The 20581-nt window shown below is 38.4% G+C and overlaps 2 protein-coding genes across 3 annotated transcripts in view; one reads left to right on the forward strand and one right to left on the reverse strand.

Moving 5' to 3' along the window:
• Positions 1–1242: 1242 nt before the first annotated feature.
• On the reverse strand, positions 1243–9745 carry LOC106869381 (WASH complex subunit 3-like). Of its 2 annotated transcripts, none has more exons than XM_014915103.3 (6): positions 9606–9745; positions 7567–7731; positions 6578–6694; positions 5705–5830; positions 3376–3440; positions 1243–3234 (listed from the first exon to the last, which is right to left on the reverse strand). In XM_014915103.3, the coding sequence occupies exons 1-6, from the start codon at positions 9654–9656 to the stop codon at positions 3138–3140; spliced, it is 621 nt and encodes a 206-aa protein (XP_014770589.2). In that variant the 5' UTR covers positions 9657–9745; the 3' UTR covers positions 1243–3137. The 2 variants fall into 2 exon arrangements, with proteins under 2 accessions (XP_014770589.2, XP_089219790.1); XM_089363664.1 differs by lacking the exon at positions 9606–9745 and adding an exon at positions 8042–9545.
• A 530-nt stretch (positions 9746–10275) lies between these two features.
• The window catches only part of LOC106869380 (transportin-3), a 73726-nt gene continuing 63420 nt past the window's right edge, over positions 10276–20581 (forward strand). The window contains exon 1 of the mRNA XM_014915102.3: positions 10276–11096. Coding sequence (XP_014770588.1) covers positions 10980–11096 — 117 coding nt within the window. The 5' untranslated portion in view covers positions 10276–10979. The remainder of the gene's footprint in view (positions 11097–20581) is intronic.

Genomic DNA, 20581 nt, shown 5'->3' on the forward strand with positions numbered 1-20581 from the left:
TTCATTAGCTTACAGCTGTTTCTGCTATAAAGCTGATGAAGTTCCATTACGTAATTTCTTGTTCCCTTGTCATTTATACCATCTCTTGTGTGTGTGAGTCTTATTTTGACATTGTCTGACAGTTGCAAATGAGTGTCATCATCATGCAAGCAGTTTCATTCATTTGCAATATTTTGTGAAAAAACATTTAGCCATGGGGAAATATTACCTTGCATGGAAACAGGTGAGGATTGGCAACAGATCTGGCTGTAGATTTTATGGCCTCTGTAAACTCTAATTCATGCAAGCATGGAAAAGTGGACATAAATACAATGATGATATAATGAAAGTAAATTACATCAATGTTGATAAAACACATTTACAATTAATGTTCTAAGATTTGTTCCCCTTTAATTCTTGATGGACTTGTCCACAGAGCTATAAATTCAGAGTGCTAGGTTTAGGAACTACAGAAGGTTACCATAAGTTCTGTGGAAGAGGTTACTTTTTGTAAACTTTTAAGTAAAACCTTGCAAGAATTTGTAGTCTTTTCATATTCAATGATTCAGCAACGACGTTCCAGTCATGACCAGTTCATCTGTTTTTAAAACTACGTTTTCCACTGTGTTTTTAGAGTTTTTATGTGAGGGAAATTTGGTTACTTTTTCAACAAAATCGGATGGCCAGTTCCCAAATCCACGATGTTAGACCTACACATCACTAAAAATTTCATCTTCAGCTGGTATATCTTGATCACATTCATGGAAACTCACCCCTCTCTGTTTTCTACAAAAAGTGAGTTAACAAATCACTCAATTTTACAATGCTACCTCATGGTACATATATACAAGTGAGCTATTTAAGAATGAAATATCTTGGTCCTGGACAAATTGCAGTTCTACTGAGAAATAACAGTGAACTTTTGTTTTACAATCAATTATTAGATACTGAATATAAATTAGAAATCTTAACCCTTTAGCATTCAGAGTATTGTCAAAAGTAATACTTATTCATTCACATTTTGATGGGGTAACTTAATTTTTAGAATGATATTGTAGGGTTGGTGTGAGAGGCCAGATCTGGCCAGTTTGAACATAAAGCAAGTAGAATATTTTGGCTGGATACAGCCAGTTTAAATGCTAAAGAGTGAAAATAGCAATTTATCTTGAAAAATAATGCAGCTGGAATAAGAATTTCATGTCAAAGAAAGAATCAGAAACAACCAAAAAAGAATTTCAACAAAGAATAACAAATGAAAAAATATAGTCTTTAGATTTTTGTGATTTTGTTTCCAGAGATATTTATACAATGTGTCTGATATAAAAATATAGGAATGGAACAACAACAACAAAGAGAACAGGAATATTTCTGTACAGTTTCCTTCACATCTTGGCAGCTTTATAGGAATATTAAATAAACCCTGTGGAACTCAGAATATCAACAGTTGTCACTAAATATTCCAGGATATTTTAGTTGGTGCTCTCATGATTTGCTCAATCCACTGCCCTTAATAATAATTTCTTACATAGACACACAGTCTCAAATCTTGGGGGAAAGGCAGAAGTGACAATATTGATCCCCAGTATACGACAGGTAGTTTATCAACTCTGGAAGGATGAAAAGTTTGACTTCAGCAGGATTTGAACAAAGTGTCATGATTAAATAGCACAAGATATTCTGGTTGATGCTCTCCTGCTTCTGTCACTCCACCACCATCACTCTCCAATATAGTCATACGGCTACACATTTTAGACAGGAGTGACTAATTAAATCAATCCCTAGAAACTTATCCCTACCCACTTCCTACATATATAGGGATATAACAAATAACACAAAGTATTAACATAGGCATAAGGCCTAAAATGGTGGGGGACAGGGTGTTAGTTGATTATATTGAATCCAGTACATGACTAGTACTTTATTAACTTCAGAAGGAAGAAAAGCAAAATTAACCTTACTGAGATTTGAACTCAGAACATAAAAAGTGAGAATAAATAAGTCAAAAGTATTTTGTCAATCCACTGTTTTTAGAAATAAGAATAATACTTTCTACTACAGGCACAAGGCCAGAAAATTTTGAGGGGAGCAGGCTAATCAATTACATTCCAGTGCTCAACTGCTACTTATTTTATCATCCTGAAAGAATGATATGCAAAGGTGACCTTGGTGGCATTTGAACTCAGAACATGAAGACAGATGAAATACTGCTCAGGAATTTTCCCAGCATGTTAACAATTCTACCAGTTTGCAGCCTTAATAATAACAATAACGATTTCAAATTTTGGTACAAGGCCAGCAATTTTGCGGGAAGTGGGTAAGTCAATTACATCGACCTCAGTGCTCAAGTGGTAGTTATTTTATCAACCCTGAAAAGATGAAAGGCAAAGTTGACCCCGGTGGAATTTGAACTCAGAACATAAAGGCAGACAAAATATCACAAAGCATTTTGCATAGCATGCTAATGATTGTGCCAGCTCACTGCCTTAATAATAATAATGATGATGATGATGGTTTCTTAAGTGGCACAAGGCCAACAACTTGGAGGAGGGGAAGGGTTTAATACCATCAATCCCAGTTCTTAAGCCTGGCAGGTGAAAGGCAAAGTCGACCTCTGTGGGATTTGAACTCAGAATCAAAGATCCAGAATATGCATTACAAAGCATTTTGTCTGATGCTCTAATGATTCTGCCAATCTAATGCTTTTAGTAATAGTAGTGGTAATAGTTGTTTCTTACATTGACACTGAGGCAAATATATTTGAAGGAGAGGGACCAAGGGTCATATTGACCTCAGCTTCATCCCCCAGTATTTGTCTGGAATTTACTAACCTGTATGGGATTTGATGTCTTAAAGGAATGAAACTAAATACCAGAGAGCAATTTGTGTAGTGCTCTACCAATTTTGACCAGTCACTCTCTACTACTACTTCTACTATTACTACTAACAATAATAAACTGCCAAGAGGTTTACCATATATGGCATAGCATATACGACAAAGAAATAATAAAATAAAAAATAAAGTGACATTTTCTCCAAATCCCTGCATGTTTTTCAAATCAGTTCAATGTGGAGGGTGTGGCATCGTCTACTTTGGTACATCATGTGTCAATAAAGATCAGAATTATCACAAGGTCGGTGTATTCCGCCTGCCCGACAATTTAATCACTGAAGTCATCACTATCACTAGAATCATTGTCTTTGCTGGAATCCGCATCATCACCACTTCCACCAGGGGGAGCTGGAGCCTTTGGATCACTGAAATGACAAATAGAAGTATTTTAATTACTTTAATTAATTATTAAACAAAATGAAAATTTTTCACAAAATTATTTCAATTCTAAACAATGGCAAGTTTTTGTAATGCACTGATGTGTGTGAATGTATGAGCATACTTACTCTAGTAAGCTTGGATCCAGTCCTTCTTGTTGCATTTTAATCTTGACGGCAGGTTCTGGAACTCCCTAAATATGCAGAAATACCAACAGTTACTTCAAAATACTGTTTGTTTTTCTTTTTTTTTTAAATTTATTTCATTAACAGCAACTTTGAGGAACATTTCTGTATAAATAAAGAGCTTGGTCGGTCAAAATTTAGTTTGTGTCTTACAGACTAAAGTACAGTGTCTGGGGGTACGGTGGTCAGTGCAATGGTTGGGCTACAATGTATGGTGTGCAGTATCTTGTATTCAGAGGTTGGTGTCTGGGACGAAGAATACAAAGTTGGTAATGCACTGAATGGGAGAACACCTGTCTACCAATTTAGGCAAGGTGAAACAGATGCAGCGTGTATATGTATATACATATGTAGGCACATGAATGTGTGTGTAATGTACTGTTCTGTGATGGTAATATCAACAAAAAAAGTACTCCATCTGGTGAGAGATAAATATCACTTAATAGACAAAATGTGAAATACCTCAAATATATTCAACAGGTAAAAATCACATATCATAACGAACTAAAATCCACATTAAGGTTGTACTGAAAGTAATGCAAAAGTGAAGGTAAATTGTCAGTTAAATTGCTTGTTGGTCAAGTAACTCTTTTTCTGTAGTAACTTTTCCTCCTATTTTTCTTCATAGTAGGTAAATGGTAGGTTCCAAGCAGAATCAACATGCTGTCATTGGTTCTGGATGAAGAGTGGGCAACATCCACAGGAGGTTACAGGGACAACACTACTGAAGACAAACCATGCTGTGAGAGACCATCAAATGCGATCACTGACATGAATTGCCAGCAAATGGATGAATTAATCTGTGTGGACAAATGGGTCACAATCTGTGAAGATGTACAATTGGATTGTAGTCAAAAAGCATTAGAGAAGCTGGAGTTTGGGTACTGAGAAGTTTTTGCAAACTGGAAACCTCAGGAGATGACTCCTGATTTGAAGGTGTTTGAAGCCAATAAACACATATTTTTTTTACCTCTAATCTGGTGACAGGGTATGATGGATCTAAAAATGAAAGGCTAAGTCTATGGAATGGCATCACATCTCTTCTCCAAGGATTAAAAAGTTCCAAGAGCCAGTGATAGGTACAAAAAGTTATGATGAATGTTTGGGGGATGACAAGAGCATCGTTGTTATTGATATACTGGAATATACCATGAACAGTAAGCAGTATACTGAGACACTCAGAAAACCTCAGTGAAGCCATGAGGAGGAAGACTATTTTCAATCAAGAATCTGAAAATAGTCTGCAGTCACTGTGACAATGTGTGACCATATACATCTCTGGCAACAAATCAGGAAATCAGTAAGATGGGCTGGTCAGGGTTTCTCATCCACTGTATGACCTGCATTTGGTGCTGACATCTACCTATTTGGTCAAATGAAGAAAGTCTTTGGGGATGATTTAATGTCATAGACATGGTGAAAGTGGTTGTGTACAACAGCACACACCTGAAATTTTTCAAAAAGGATTTAAGAACTGAATTCAAAAACAGTACACAACATCTTGATAGACATTATATAGAGTAAATCCTTTGTATACAGGAAGAATTCCTCTACCAACTTTTGCAATTTGAACAACATATGTCATTTGATAAAAAAAAATCATCTCCACTTTTGCATTATTTTTGATAAAACTGTTGTACATATTGTAATGGTAACATCTTTAGCCTTCTTGCCTGCCTCTCATCTCCCTAACACACTTATCACTCATCCCTCAGATACTTGACTCTATCATTCACCTGTCTATCATGTCTGTTACTGTCACTCATGTTTCTATTAACCCTACCTTTATCATTCATGTCTCAATTGATCATCTCTTCATGAGTAAGAATAGCAGTGAACCTCTTTGGTTCATTGTATATTGCTTCTAGTGTAACTAGGGATGCCACAGGACCTATCTGATCCCCTCCCTAACACCTCACTCCTCTCACTGTCATCCTTATCACCCTAACTCTCTCTCATCTTGAAACATATACATAAAGCATCTCATCAGATCTACTCTTGATCCATCTTTTGCTACCCATTACACTCTCTAGTATTGGTTCCAAGATAAAAAGGCAGCCTCTAAAGTTAGAAAAGGCATCCAGCCATAGAAACCAAACACAAAATAAAACCTTCAGGGCAAGATATAGTCTATCAACACACCTAGGAGAAGCAATGACCCATCCAACCCTTGACAGTTATGGAAAGTGGAAGTAAAACAGGTACAATGATGACACACATGCACACATCCCACCTCTCTACGTACATATATGTGATGATATAATATACTCACAACAGATAACATCTTGAAATATTTCATGTATCTTGGATCTTGAGAAACGGTTTTTTTCGGTTCCTCTGGGGTTGCTGATGGAGCAGCTGCAGGTGTTGCTGAATCTGCAGCACTTGGTGTGGCTTCCTGCAATGACAAAAAGACCAAATACATCTAAGAAAAGTCTAAAATAGTGGAATGAAAAGTTGGACTCTGACAGAAATAAATTACTAGTTTCCAAGATAGTATTAAAGAGAAAAGATCCTAGGTTGTCATGTTGTTGTTATTTAGCTGTAGGTCAGCCTTGATTGAGCAGATATGTGAAAAGAAAGATTCCAACCATGGCCATCTCATCTTTTATATTTAAGACTACATAGTTCAATACATTCTTCTTTTTTTTTAAGAAGACAGATCCAGCATCTAATTGTAGCAGGTGTATTCATGACACAGAGGCTCATTCATTGATTGAATGGAGACAAGTTGTTATCACAACCAGCCAGGTGATGGTATTAAAGGATTCCTTGTGAAACCTGGACCAGGGTCTCAGGTGACCATGAAGTTAATATACAAATTACTCTAAGGTACTCCAAGAGAAAATAATATCTATGGTACCCCGTGAGAAATCAATGTGAAAAATTTTTATATAATATTGGTCTCAAATTTTGGCACAAGGCCAGCAATTTTGGGGGAGGAGGTAAGTTGATTACACTGACCCCAGTGCTCAACTGGTACTTATTTCATCAACCCTGAAAAGATGAAAGGGTAAGTCGGCCACAGCAGAATTTAAAATCAGAACGTAAAGATGGATGAAATGCCGCCAAGGCTTTTGCCCAGAGTGCTAACAGTTCTGCTAACTTGTCTAGAATTTGATATAATACTAGAGTGAAGACTCACCTTTGTTGTTTGTTGTACAGGTTCAGTTGGTTGCGAAGGAGTATTTGCTACAGTAGATGGTGATGTACTCTCTGACGTTGGTGCTACTACATTTTCTAACCCAGGGATGGATGATAACTTTAGAAACAAACAAAAAGTAAAACAACAAAGATGAGCATATTTCATTTTACATTAAAAAGATTACAGGGATTAATGAAAGAAATGATTTCTAATCAGACGAGAAACAGAAAAAATTTACCTCATGTATCTGAATATGAAAGATGATACCAGTGGACACTGCAAGTGAGAGGAATGAGCTGACTGAGTTCACCAATTATAATATTAATAAAGTCTTGCGGATTTCCTTTTCTTTTATCATCATCATCATCATTTAACACCTGTTGTTTCTGTTAGCACGGCTTAGAGAGTTTGACTGGGACTGATAAGCCAGAGTGCTGCACCAGGTCCCAGTTGTCTGTTTTGGCTCAGTTTCTATAGCTGGATGCCTCGCTAAATGCCCTTCCTAATGTTAATCACTTTACAAAGTGTACTGAGTGTTATTGGCATGTCACCAGCACCATGATTCACTCAGCTTGACGTGTCTCCTCGAGTACAGCAAATCACTAGAAGTCTAGGTTGCTTGTCTTTCTAATTAAATACTTATAATACACTGATATACTGGACTGGTGTTGTCATCTTGCTTTCAGCTGTTGTACCCTCTGACCTGCTTCAGTCCCATTGCCCATACTAAAAATATTAAACTAGCTCAGTTTGCTTAATTAGAAACATTATCATCATTTTAATGTCTACTTTTCCATGCTTGCATGAGGTAGATGTAGTTTAATGAAGCAGAATTTCTACAGCCAGATGTCCTTCCTGTTACTTAACCCTCACCTATTTTCAAGAGAGGTAATAACAACCAAGATGCAAACACTTGTGCAAATATGTCTATATATAGTAATAATGATTCCTCATCTCTGAAAACCAGATCAAATTCTATAAACACTTACCTTTGCTTCTAAAATATTCATCATGATTTCAAGCCTTTGAATACGATAAGACATTGTTTCCAGCTTTTCTTCACAAACACCAGAGAATTTGTTCAAAAACCGTACAGTGTGTGTGATAAAATGGTTGAGGAAAGCCAATGTTCTCTTTTGATAAATGGCTTCACACTATGAAAGAAAAATAATAAGAAACATTAACAACAACATCTAGTCTGTTAGCTGATACATGGTCAAAACTTGGACAACTGAATTAATAGTCATTGGCAACAAAGTTTTGTGCTTATGCTTGGAGGGTGGAAGACAGGCAGTGAAGGAGAGACTCAAATGTTTAGTTTATCAATTTTTTCTTCCTCCAGCTACAATTGTACCTGTAGACCAATTTCAATAAGATATAAAACAAGCAGCACCACTAGTGTCATATATGCTTAGAAGGTAATTGATTATGACCCCAGTACATGACTGGTTTTATTTTACTGACCTTGGCAGGACTTGGATTCATAACACAAAGCAACAAATATAGACATTTTGTCCCAAACCCTAAAAATTCTGCTACTGCATTATTAACGAGTGTTTTGCCACAATCACCTACTTCCATAGATATAACCTGTAGAGAGGTGTACCCTTACACCAATTGACTTGGGTAATATATTTCCATTTGAATGAGGAGGTCAATGACATCTAAATGGGTCGGAAGCTAACAACGTTTTAAGGTTTTGAATATTTTGTCAGGTCTAACTCCATCATCTGGATTCTTGGATGGATTAAGCAGAATTCCTTCTTTTGCAAATACTTGAACCATACTATTCTGACTCGTTCAATCCCCAACCATGTTTTGCCTGTAGATATTCGAGTTGTACATTGGTGACAGTAACTCCACCAGTCCGGTGGTGGCCAAGCCACTGTCCCTCAATCTCTAACAAATATATCTCACTGATTAAGAGGTAACTTTTTCCTAAGATTAACAATACAAACATTTTAAAAACTGAATTTACATGTTTGTTGCTGTTGTTTAACCCTAGGTCTGTAATGATCCAGCAAGCTTATACTAAATATTGCTCCACCTATGACTCTACCATTTATTTTGAAGTGCATGGTGTATCTGGGACAACATATTTCAAGGTGGTAGAATGTAATTTAGAAGAGACTTGTCTAATATTTCTAACAGTTTGAGTGACAATGTCGAGACCCCCTTCTCGTTCATTTCCTGTACATTTTTAACATCGTCGTTTAAGTTTAACTTTGAAACTTAGACTAGCAAAGTAAGTCAGTGCCAGTTAACGTATTGATATGGATGCAAGTCACCAAACCACATTCAATAGAAGTATTCCTGTCCCTAAATGTATAAAACCATTCTCTACTGTGTTTCTGAACATAACACATCATTCAAAAGTACACCACTACACCTGACGTTGCCAAGTTTTGTTTTCTGTTCATGTCGTAAATTAGTTGCAACACTGGAGAAAAAACAGACCAGAAACGATTTGCCTCTCACTCAGTTCAATTACAAGTCATATTAGTGAATCCTTGTGATTCATGGCACACACACACACATAAACCCATATAAACTTGGTCAAATGTATCAGTTTATCGGGTCGTTATATTTAAACACAAACAGTGAACAACTTATGGAGCTGGTCATATGTATGTATGCTTGTTTCCGTGTTAACAAAGGGGGAGGTGGAATGATGGAGTATCGGACTCGCTGACTCTTGTTAAATTAAAAGAGAAACTAAAAACCAACATAAAACGATTGATTTTGTTGAAAGACGTGGCATTGCTTAGCTCTAAGTTAGTCCCTCAATCATACAGATTTGTGATTTAACCTTCCAGTCACAACCATTCTGTGTGGTTATATCTTTACAAATAGGACTACATTATCTTATATGTTCTTGTTTTATATAATGCAGAAGACTGATTTCAGTGGGTGGCTCGATCCCTGGTTTGGTTTACGATACGCCTCTTTGAGTGGGAGGAGCAGCATTAATTTACAGCGACATGAAGAAAACAAGTAAAATGAAAGAAAATAAGACTAATATATAGACCTTTGTATAATCGATGCCAGTGCCCACAAGGGGCAAACCGTCCGAATCCATGAGTAATTGGTTCTATGTATGTTTGGTGGCGAACTTTCCAAAACATCAACAACTGACAAAACGAAAAATGAACACTTCGAGGCGGAAGTGACCTCTGACCTATTAGATACGAGGAAAAAAGTTCATCCCGGGCAGTTTCTGACAAATAAAAATAATTCAAAAAAAAAATTCGTGAGATTAAGAAATAAAATGGAACTTGTGTACAAATATTATGTGATGATAAAGTATATTATATAATATTAAATTTTGAATGGACGATCCCTATAAAAGTGCACATACCAATACAAACTCCTCTTTTTCTACTCCACATGCATGCACACACGCTTATACATTCTCACCCCCACATGTTCTTTTATTCTTTTTTTTTCTTTTATTTGTTTCAGTCATTTGACTGCGGCCATGCTGGAGCACCGCCTTTAGTCGAGCAAATCGACCCCAGGACTTATTCTATCGATCTCTTTTTGCCGAACCGCTAAGTTACGGGGACGTAAACACACCAGCATCGGTTGTCAAGCGATGTTGCGGGGGGGGGGGGACAAACACAGACACACAAACATATACATATATATACGTCGGGCTTCTTTCAGTTTCCGTCTACCAAATCCACTCACAAGGCTTTGGTCGGCCCGAGGCTATAGTAGAAGACATATATATATATATGTATATATATATCTTCAAGGAGAAAGAGAGATTAAAAGTGTCCATGCTTAATAAATCACTTCCTGCTATTAACAATAGTTAATTAGAGAACTCCCCCACTACCTAACATGGATAAATTGGAGCATAATTATATTTTATTATTTAAAAAAATGATTTGACTAAATATGTAGAAAAAAGGGACTTTTTGTTGATTTTAGAAGGCCACACTGTCTTATGAAAGCGATTGTTGTTATCAGTGAACAGAAAAGTAAATAATTAAAATCTGTCTTATGGTTGAATTAATACAGTGAAGTACCATCACTTATGTTCTGAGTTCAAATTCCGCTGGGATTAACTTTACCTTTCATCCATCGTTCCGAGGACTGATAAAATAATATGCAAAACTACAAACAGTGGGGGGGATTGGGTTAATATTCCAAAAAAGTATTCCAGGAGAGAAGGAAACGGAGTTATTACAGGAGACTAAAGACTAAAGATTAATAAAAATTAGTGAGAACCTGTTTACGACAGTTGGGTGTTAGCAACGTTGATCGGTTTATGGCAGTGGACTTCCGGTTTCTCGTTGAGGAACCTTAGTGTTTTGGGTGAGACGGCCGACGTTAGACAGAGGGAAATAATAACAACAACAATAATTATTACAATAATACATCAATCAGTCAAAGGATGGAGTCCCCGCCGCCTTTAGAGACGGTGCACCAGGCACTTCAAGCTTTGTACAACAATCCAGACGTTAGTGGCAAGGAGAATGCATCAGTGTGGCTTGGAGAACTTCAAAGATCGGTAAAAAAATATTTTTATTATCGTCTTTCCATATATTTATATACGTCTACATACACCCACACACACATATATAATACACGCATTGCCTGTGCAACGGTATGGTCCTGGCTGTAATGGCTCTCGTACACGCGCACATATCCACGCGCGAACGTTTATATACACACGTGTGTATCGACACATAGGCATACACAACAGATGAAGCTGAATATTACACATTCTTATGTCATTCCCTCCCTTCTCTTATCTTTTAACCTAAAATTCCATCACTTTTTACGTAAAACTTTTAGAATCACTTTCATTTCCCGCCGAGACCTGACTTCAAACAATGTCGCCGTTGTTCACATCCTAATTATCTGTAATATCTTCGGTTACTGACACGTTCCCGTTCCAAAATTGATTTATTTAGTGTTTATTTGTTCATCCTTCTCTGTCGTTACTCTAAGTTCCCATTGTCATGTTCTTTCGTACTCAACACGGTCTGAAGCTTCCACTGTTACATAAATATACACCACGACTTAAACCCTACAATCTGTTTCTAACTGTATTATTAGATTTGAAAATAATTTCTGACCACATTATGTCATGATAACTTCAAGATCAAAATTATTTACCATTTTTAAGTGGGTGTGCGGCACTCACGTTATACACCCAAAATATACAACCGTTATGCATGCATGTCTGTATACACACACGAACATGTATGTATGTTATATACTACATGTTCTGATAAACCTAGTTTTGCAACAAGGGCACAAAGTCATGATTTGGTGCGGGGAATCGGGTTCGGTTCAATTGACCCTAAGTACTTCAGTTATTTTATCGATCTCGGAAGGATGAGGGACAAAATTTATTGGGTGGTACTCGAAAAAGCAGTTTATAAACTTCCATTTCAAACCAAAGAGGGAGTCTCTATGCAGTAGCTCGATCGTCTTCAAAGAATATGTAAATGTGCATTAAACAAGTCTTTTACAAAAGGAAGGATACTTTGGACTGTGTATGTGGCTTTCATACACTGGCTAAAGAAAATAGGCGGCATGGTCACGGCTGGAACATCTTTGATTAATCTGGGCTGAATTGAGAATAGTCTCACTGCATCTCTATCTAGCTTGTTTCATCATCTTCCCGTCTATCTATGGCCTGTTTCTCTTCTATATCTTTGTGTATCTATCCTACCCGTCTGAAGTTTGTCTGTTTCTCGTCCACCTTCATTACATCTGTCAATTCTGATTCATCAATCATTTTACTTATTTGTCTCTGTGTCTATATATATGTATATAGACTGCTGTTACTCCATCTTCATTCTTCTACGTTCTTTCCACGTTCCAGTATAGCCATTTCCTCTTTGACCCGTGCACGCTTATTAGTTTGTATCGGAGTCCTGCAGTGATGGGTTTAACTCCCAGCTACCTTACATTGTGCAGAGGAAGGAATGACAGTATATGTTATGAGTGTAAATGTCACCTGCTCCAGTCAAGAAAGATTTGGGTCTCTACGCAGTCACTTGCCCAGCTGAAAATAGCAACTAAATTTCCTTTAAATCACAGCCTATCATCTTAAAAAATGATGGCCATATTGGATCTATTGCAGGAGATGTACTATATCTTTAATTTTCTATCATCGCTGACTTGGGTTAAACGAACAACAAATGGTGTGTCTGCGCATCTGTTTACTTATTGATGCAATAATTGTTGTGCTGGAGTTAATTTATCAGCTGAATATGAAATTTTGTTTTTGTTCCATGTAGGAACCATTTAAATTTCCTTATATTGTGGAAGTTGCAGAGAAGGAGCCTAAATATTCCAAACTCAATAGAAATCCTCAGGCATCGCTTAGTTTAAACCTAAGATAGCTTTATTATTTTCCAAGACAGTATGATGTGGCTGGAAGTAGAATTGGCTATTATTTCTAGCAGATGATCAGTCACATTAGTTCCATCCTTGATTTGCCTGGCATCGCGCGCGCGGGGCGGTATCGTTGTCGAGTAATAATGGATACAAAACTTTGCAGAATTCTGATGAGTTAAGTTCGGAGAGGTGACGGTGTTGTATAACCTCACTGAGCCCTTATCAAACAGAATTATTTTTTGTTGCTAATTGTCTATATGCATGCAAATTATCCTCTCTTATTAATTATCTGTACACTGACAAATAAATATATTGTCTTTTTTCGTAGATCTTAAGTCTCAGTTTCTCTACTGGTATATGTATGTGTGTGTGTATGTTTTTACGTATATATGTGTCTAGTTAATGAAAGAAAAATGGTGAACATTCTTTCAAATAATCATTATTTGCGACTAGGCCACACCTATTTGATAACAAGCCAAGTTTGCCATCTCCACTAGCCTCTGTGTGTGTGTATACACACATGTCTGTGTATTCCTTTAACATTTGTCAAGTTTAAAGTATCTCAAATTGCCGTACAGCTGAGCAGCATCAGGGAGTGAATATTTGTGAGAAAATAGTTTATTGTTCACATTGAGAACAAACTTTGGTACATTAACTTCTGTTACAGAAAGCCTTCTGTTTTTGCTGTCTTTTTCTCTAAGTTTTGTCATTTTTTTCCTTTTTACATTTTATTCAGATGTTCAATTCCAACTTTGTTTGTCTTTTTTCTTCTTCCGATTTCTAACACTTTGCTCCATTTTCTTTTCTCTCCGTTTTACTTCCACATTTTTTTCTCCTTTTAGTTTATCTCTTTCACACAAATATGTATATGTATATAGATATGTGTGTGTATATATCATCATCATCATCATCGTTTAACGTCCGCTTTCCATGCTAGCATGGGTTGGACGATTTGACTGCGGACTGGTGAAACCGGATGGCAACACCAGGCTCCAGTCTAATTTGGCAGAGTTTCTACAGCTGGATGCCCTTCCTAACGCCAACCACTCAGAGAGTGTAGTGGGTGCTTTTACGTGTCACTCGCACGAAAACGGCCACGCTCGAAATGGTGTCTTTTATGTGCCACCTGCACAAGCCAGTCCAGGGGCACTGGCAACGATCTCGCTCGAAAATCCTACGGGAGCCAGTCAGGCGGTACTGGCAACGGCCACGCTCAAAATGGTGCATCTCATGTGCCACCCGCACAAGAACCAGTCCAGGGGCACTGGCAACGATCTTACTTGGCTTGCCGGGTCTTCTCACGCACAGCACATTTCCAAAGGTCTCGGTCAGTAGTCATCGCCTCGGTGAGGCCCAATGTACGAAGGTCTTGCCTCACCACCTCAGCCCAGGTCTTCCTGGGCCTACCTCTTCCACGGGTTCCCTCAACTGTTAGGGTGTGGCACTTTTTCACGCAGCTATCCTCATCCATTCTCACCACATGTCCATACCAGCGCAATCGTCTCTCTTGCACGCCACAACTGATGCTTCTAATGTTCAGCTTTTCTCTCAAGATACTTACACTCTGACGGGTATTCACATTGACATTACACATCCAATGGAGCATACTGGCTTCATTCCTTGCGAGCTTACGTATGTCCTCAGCAGTTACAGCCCATGTTTCACTGCCATGTAGCATGGCTGTTCGTACGCATGCGTCATACAGTCTGCCTTTTACTCTGAGTGAGAGTCCCTTTGTCGCCAGCAGGGGTAAGAGCTCTCTAAACTTTGCCCAGGCTATTCTTATTCTAGCAGCTACACTTTCAGCGCACCCACCCCCACTACTAACTTGGTCGCCCAGATAGCGGAAGCTATCGACTACCTCTAGTTTTTCACCCTGGAATGAGATAGAAGTTGTTTCCTGTTTGTTTACAGTCTTTATTGCACCTGAACATCTGCCACAAACAAAAACTAACTTGCTAGTTAACCTGCCTTTGATGTTGCTGCACCTCTTATGTGTCCATAGCTTGCACCAGGTACATCTTATAGAGTTACTACCTACTCCTTTTCTACATACTGAGCAGGGCCATCTACCTGAAGGGGTTTGTGTTTTATCTACCTTCCTACTTATTAGGATTTTGGTTTTAGCTGGGTTGACTCTAAGGCCCTTCAGTTCTAGACCTTGCTTCCACACCTGAAACTTCTCCTCTAGTTCTGATAGTGACTCCGCAATTAGGGCAAGGTCATCAGCATAGAGGAGCTCCCAGGGGCAACCTGTCTTGAACTCCTCTCTGATCGCCTGGAGGACTATGATAAATAAGAGGGGGCTGAGGACGGAACCTTGGTGGACCCCTACCTCTACCCGGAATTCATTGCTGTACTCATTTCCAACCCTCACCTTACTGGCAGCATCTCTGTACATGGCTCGCACAGCTCTCACTAACCATTCTTCTATCCCAAGTTTCCTCATTGACCACCAGATAAGGGATCGGGGGACCCTGTCAAAGGCTTTCTCCATGTCAACGAAAGCCAGGTACAGAGGTTTATCCTTAGCTAGGTATTTCTCCTGCAACTGTCTCACTAGAAATAAGGCATCAGTAGTGCTTTTACCTGGCACGAACCCAAACTGCATCTCATCTAAATTGATTGTATATATATATATATCAAAGTGGACAGTATTATATATCCTTTGCGGCTGATCTTACCTATTGATTTCACAGTAGGAGTTGAATGGAGTGATAGATAACAACCTAGTTATGTAACCATGCACTCTTTAGAGATGGCAGTTATGGAATCAAATACAATGCATGTATTTTGTAAAAACCAAGTTGACAGGAACTTCAACCACATAGAAGCTCCACTGTGTCATTAACTGTATTATGAAGTTTAGTCAACTTCACCACCTCCTAATTTGTGCCTTGTGTTTGTGTTATTTTCATTACAGTACATTGGTAGATCATTAGGAAATATATCTTGTCTTTACTATCTTAGATTAAGTCCTACCCAAGTCAGCATGGCCTTTTATCCATTCTGAGTTGATAAAATTAAGTACCAATCAAGTACTGGAGTTGATATAATCAACTAACCCTCTTTCCTCAAAATTGTTGGTTGTGTACTTAAAACAGAATCCTTTATTATTGTTTAGTGTTACTCAAGGCAGAATTGTTAGCATGCCAGGCTAAATGCTTAGTGGCATTTCATCTGTCTTTACGTTCTGAGTTCAAATTCTGCTGCGGTCGACTTTGCCTTTCATTCTTTCGGAGTTGATAAAATAAGTACCAGTTGAACACTGGGGTCAATCTTGCTGGCCTTGTGCCAAAATTTGAAGTGATTATTTAATGTTACCAATGGTGGGTCTGTGTTTAAGAAAAGATATTGGGTTACTTTATAAATTTTGTGTTTTTTCCCTGCTCTGTTCATGTGAAGTGATTTACATATATAGAGTTGAGGGACGGTTTTTTTCTCCCATTTGAATGAGAAAAAAGACTAAGCATGGCATCCACTGTGATGGTAGTAAGAAGATGCTTCCACAGAGGTGGTAACACACACTAAACAAAATTCTAAAAACTGAAAGCAAAAAATTAACAGTAGGAAAGTGACAGACATTCGTGCCTTGACACTTGAAAATTTTTATAGTAGTTTTGCTGTGGTGACAAACCAAAAAGAATCACAGGACATATATTGTTTTTCAGTTCCGCATTCACTTCTACCTACTGTATACATTGAGGAGTCATCGAGATATCTTTCCACTACTATTTTTATTTTTTTCTTACTCCACCTCATCACTTCTATCTTCTCTTCTAAAATATGAATTGTCATGTTGCTATTCTACTGCAAGAAACCCATTCTGGTCCCTTTTCTCATGTATTAGCCCACTTATCTCTTAGTATAACAACATCTCTTCTGGGTTTGGAGTATTGCAAGCTACATGGCAACCTTGATTGTGCTGGTGGCATGATAAAAATATCTAGTACATACTCTGTAAAGTAGTTGGCACTAGGAAGAGCATCCAACCATAGAAGCCATGCCACAGTAGACACTGAAGCATGATGCAGTCCTTAGATCCATTAGAAACTGCCGAACCATCTGACTCATGCCAGAATGGAATAAACATTAAATGATGCTGATGATAAAATCATCATCATCATGGTCATTTAATGTTCGTTTTCCATGTTGTCATGGGTTGGACAGTTTGACTGAAAGCTGGGGAGCTGCACCAGGTTCTGATCTGATTTGGCAAAGTTTCTACAGCTGGATGCCCTTCCTAACACCAATCATTCCGAGAGTGTAGTGGGTGTTTTTACATGCCACCAGCATGGGTGTCATTGACCTGATACTGGCATCAGCCACGGTTATGATCTCACTTGGCTTGACAGGTCTACACAAGCACAGTATATCACTAAAAGTCTTGGTCACCTGTCATTGCCTCCATGAAGTCCAACGCTCAAACAGTGCTTTTTATGTGCCACCAGCACGGGTGCCAGTCAGATGGCACTGGCATTGGTCATGACTATGATTCCACTCAGCTCAACAGGTTTTCACAAGCACAGCATATCACCCAACATTTGAAGGGTGCTTTTAACGGGCCAGTTACGTGACACTGGCATCGGTCAAGACTATGATCTTACTTGGCTTGACAGGTCTTCTCAAGCATGGCGTATTGCTAAAGGTCTTAGTCACTTGTCATTTCCTCTGTGAGACCCAACATTTGATGATTGTGCCTCACCACCTTGTCCCATGTTTTCCTGGGTAGACCCAGGACCTCTTCATACAGTTGTCCTCATCTATATGCATCACATGACCGTATCAGCACAGTCCTCTCTCTTGCACACCACATCTGATGCTTCTTATGCCCAACTTTTCTCTAAGGATGCTTACACTCTAAAATGAATAAATGAAATAAAAAACACAAAAGAAAGGGAATGTTTTCAAATCAAAACTGTATAAGACACAATGTGAAGCACCAAGTTCTGATGGAGACACTGGTGATTGATAGTCATCATCATTTAATGTCCACTTTTCCATGCTTGCTTGGGTTAAATGGAATTTGTTGAGACAAATTTTCTACAGCCAAATGCCCTTCCTGTTTCCAAGCAAAGTAATATTTCCCCATAGGTGAACTTGTTTCCATAGAAGATTGAAAACAAACAGCACTACTTGTATGACAGTGGTGCTCATTTACAATTATCAGATGAAGTCAAGACATGGGAACTTAAGTGCATGCACACATATACACACGAATATACATATACAATAAGCTTTTTTCCATTTTCATCAACGAAATCTGCTCACATGTATGCCAGTGAGAGACTACAAGAGAAAACATGTGCCTAAGATGTTATGCAGTGGGACTGAACCCAACACCATATAGTTGGGAAGCAATTCTTAACCACACAATCATGCATATACTAAAACAGAAATTATAGAACTTTGGCTGGAACAACAGCGATTTTATTACAGCATGAACCAAGGATGGGAGATGCTTCTTGTCACCTTTTAGTACAGTATGCAGTATAGGAAGTGGAGGTCAGTTGGATTTAGGGGATCTTCTCACCCTACTTAGGTAGCAGCTTCTTAACCATGTATGGGTGGATTTCCTCTTTGTATTTTTGTGTGTGCTCTCAGTTCCAATCAATCTGGAACCCCTTTTTCATTCTTTTTTTGCATCTTTCTTTTTCTCTCCCTCCCTTATACAGTGATCTTGACCATCTACTCTCCTTCTTTCTAGCCTTTGTGCTTCTTACATATATACATATGCATTGCAATTTCAAGGTATCATAGGCTGGTTGGAAGTCTCATAAAGAAGGCAGTCTCCATAAGCCATAGTGATGCTATCATGACTAGGAGAGAAGTGGATACTATAAGCCCTGGTAGATGTACAAGAGCAGTTAGCTCTTGGAATACCGGTAAAATAAATTCCTTGCTGAAGGTTCCATAGAAGTAGTTGATAGCTTCTGTTATTGAGGTGACCTAACCAATAGTTGGGTAGGGTTAAGTAGTGATCAGAAGTAGAATAGAACGTCTGCCAACAAGGGGATTCACTCTCTGAGCAAAAGGTAGATTGTACAATGTTATTGGGTAGTAAGATGTGGGCTTCGAATGCTGGGGATATGTAAAGATTATAAAGAAATGAAGTGAGCACATTCTATTGAATGTGTGGATATGTATTGTTTGAAGAGGTACAAGTGAACTGAGAGATTTAAAAAAAAACTGAGTATAAGAGGAATCAAGTGTTGTGTGCAAGAATGACAACTGCATTGGAATGGATATGTGACTCTTTTTACATGTTTCAGTCACTAGGCTGCGGCCATGCTGGGCATTGTCTTGAAGAATTTTTAGCCGAATAAATTGACCCCAGTACTAATTTTTTTTTTGTTAAGCCTGTTTCTTAATCTATCAGTCTTTTTTTTTTTTTTGCCAAATCGCTTAGTTATGGGGACATAGACACACCGACACTAGTTGTCAAGCAGTGGTGGGAGACAAACACAAAGACACACACACACATATATTCAATGGGCTTCTTACAGTTTCTGTCTGCCAAATCCACTCACAAGGCTTTGGTTGACCCGAGGCTATAGTAGAAGACACTTGCCCAAGGTGCTGTGCAGTGGGTTTGAACCCAGAACCATGTGGTTGGGAAGCAAGTTTCTTGCCACACAACCGTGCCTGTGCCTATATGGTATATGTGGATGATAGCTGTTGAGTAAAGAAGTACCAGGAGATTCCTGTGGAAAAGGAAGGCTAAAGAAAACATGGACAAAAGAGGTGAAAGCTGATCTCAGGATGTTGAATTGCACAGAGATGTCAAAGTAACACAAGTGGAGGGATGTTGTGTTAGGGAGGACCTGTCCAAATCCCACTGTGTGGCACCTTGGGCAGGTGTCTTTTACTACAGCCTCAAGCCGACCAAAACCTTATAAGTGGATGTGGTAGATGGAATCTGAAAGAAGCTCATCATTATATATATATATATATATATTATGTATATTTATATGTATGTCTTTGTGTCAGTGTTTCCCCCACCCCACCATTGCTTGACAACCGGTGTTAGTTGTTTTATGTCCCCTATAACTTAGCAGTTCAGCAAAAGAGACCAATAGAATAAGTACTAGGCTTTACAAAAATATGTACTGGGGTCAGTTTGTTTGACTAAAAGTTTAATGACTGAAACAAGGATAAAAGGTACATAAATACACATGTGCACATGCCTATTGCTTCAAAGGAGGAAGGACACATTAGCTACTGTTTTGTTTTCATGTTGTGGTTGTTGTAACAGTTCCACTCAAAGTTGGCTCTAATTGCTCAGCTGTGATTCTTACCATTCCAATCAAGACCATCCCAACATTTTCATAAACATAGTGTATCTAGGACTGCATTGTCCAGTATGTTTTGATAAGATTGTAGAATGTCATTTGGGGGAGATTTCATCATCATTTTCATTTAATGTCTGTTTTCCATGCAGGCATGGGTTGGACAGCTTGACTGGAACTGGCAAGGTCAGGGGCTGCACCAGGTTCCATAATCTGTTTTGGCTTGGTTTCTATGGCTAGATGCTCTTCCTAACACCAACCACTTTACAGAGTGTAATGGGTGCTTTTTACATGGCACCAGCACCCACACCAATTCTTTTTACATGGCACCTTGGTTTTAGGATCTCTGGCT

This window comes from Octopus bimaculoides, chromosome 15 (assembly GCF_046866305.1).
Source record: "Octopus bimaculoides isolate indiv1 chromosome 15, ASM4686630v1, whole genome shotgun sequence".
NCBI lineage: Eukaryota > Metazoa > Mollusca > Cephalopoda > Octopoda > Octopodidae > Octopus > Octopus bimaculoides.